Raw genomic sequence first — 593 nt, forward strand, 5'->3', positions numbered from 1 at the left:
CAGCAGCAGCAGCAGCAGCAAGAGCCGCACCTCTAAAGACATAGCATCTACGGCGTCAGCACCCCACAGGAGGAGCTGTATCACCAGCTGGCCTTCATGCCGCAGCAGCTGTCTCGCCTTGGCAGCAATCTTGCTGCTGATGTAGCAGCAGCAGCAGCAGCTGCTGCTGCTGTTGCTGCTGTTGCTGCAGTGTGGTGGATGCTGCAGGCAGGAGAAGCAGCAGGCCCAGTCTCCCTTCAAATCATCATCATCATCATCATCTGCTGCTGCTGCTGCTGCTGCTGCTTGCTGCTGCAGCAGCAGGTGACCCTGCAGCATCTGCAGCCGTCGGCAGAAGGCTCGGATGTGAGCAGCAAATGCTGGCAGCAGCGGCAGCAGCGGCGCAGCACAGCTGCCCCGGTGCTGCAGCAACCGCAGCAGTCTTGCTGCAGCAGCAGCAGCAGCAACACGAAGAATATGAGACACAGGAGCCAGGCCAAGATCATCCTCCCATTCCTGCTGCTGCTGCTGCTGCTGCTGCTGTTGCTGCTGCTGCTGCTGCATCAGCTGCATCTCAGGCTGCTCAACCACCGCCATCAACGACTGCAGCGCCA

At 60.2% G+C, this 593-nt stretch overlaps 1 protein-coding gene across 1 annotated transcript in view; it reads right to left on the minus strand.

Moving 5' to 3' along the window:
- EMH_0082480 (uncharacterized protein) overlaps positions 1-576 on the minus strand; it is a gene marked incomplete at both ends in the record, with an annotated part of 2,206 nt that extends 1,630 nt beyond the window's left edge. Inside the window, one exon of the mRNA XM_013500539.1 lies at positions 31-576. Within this exon, the coding sequence (XP_013355993.1) occupies positions 31-576 (546 nt within the window). The remainder of the gene's footprint in view (positions 1-30) is intronic.
- Positions 577-593: the final 17 nt, after the last annotated feature.

Source organism: Eimeria mitis, genomic scaffold (assembly GCF_000499745.2).
Source record: "Eimeria mitis Houghton genomic scaffold, Emh_scaff5516, whole genome shotgun sequence".
Lineage (NCBI taxonomy): Eukaryota > Apicomplexa > Conoidasida > Eucoccidiorida > Eimeriidae > Eimeria > Eimeria mitis.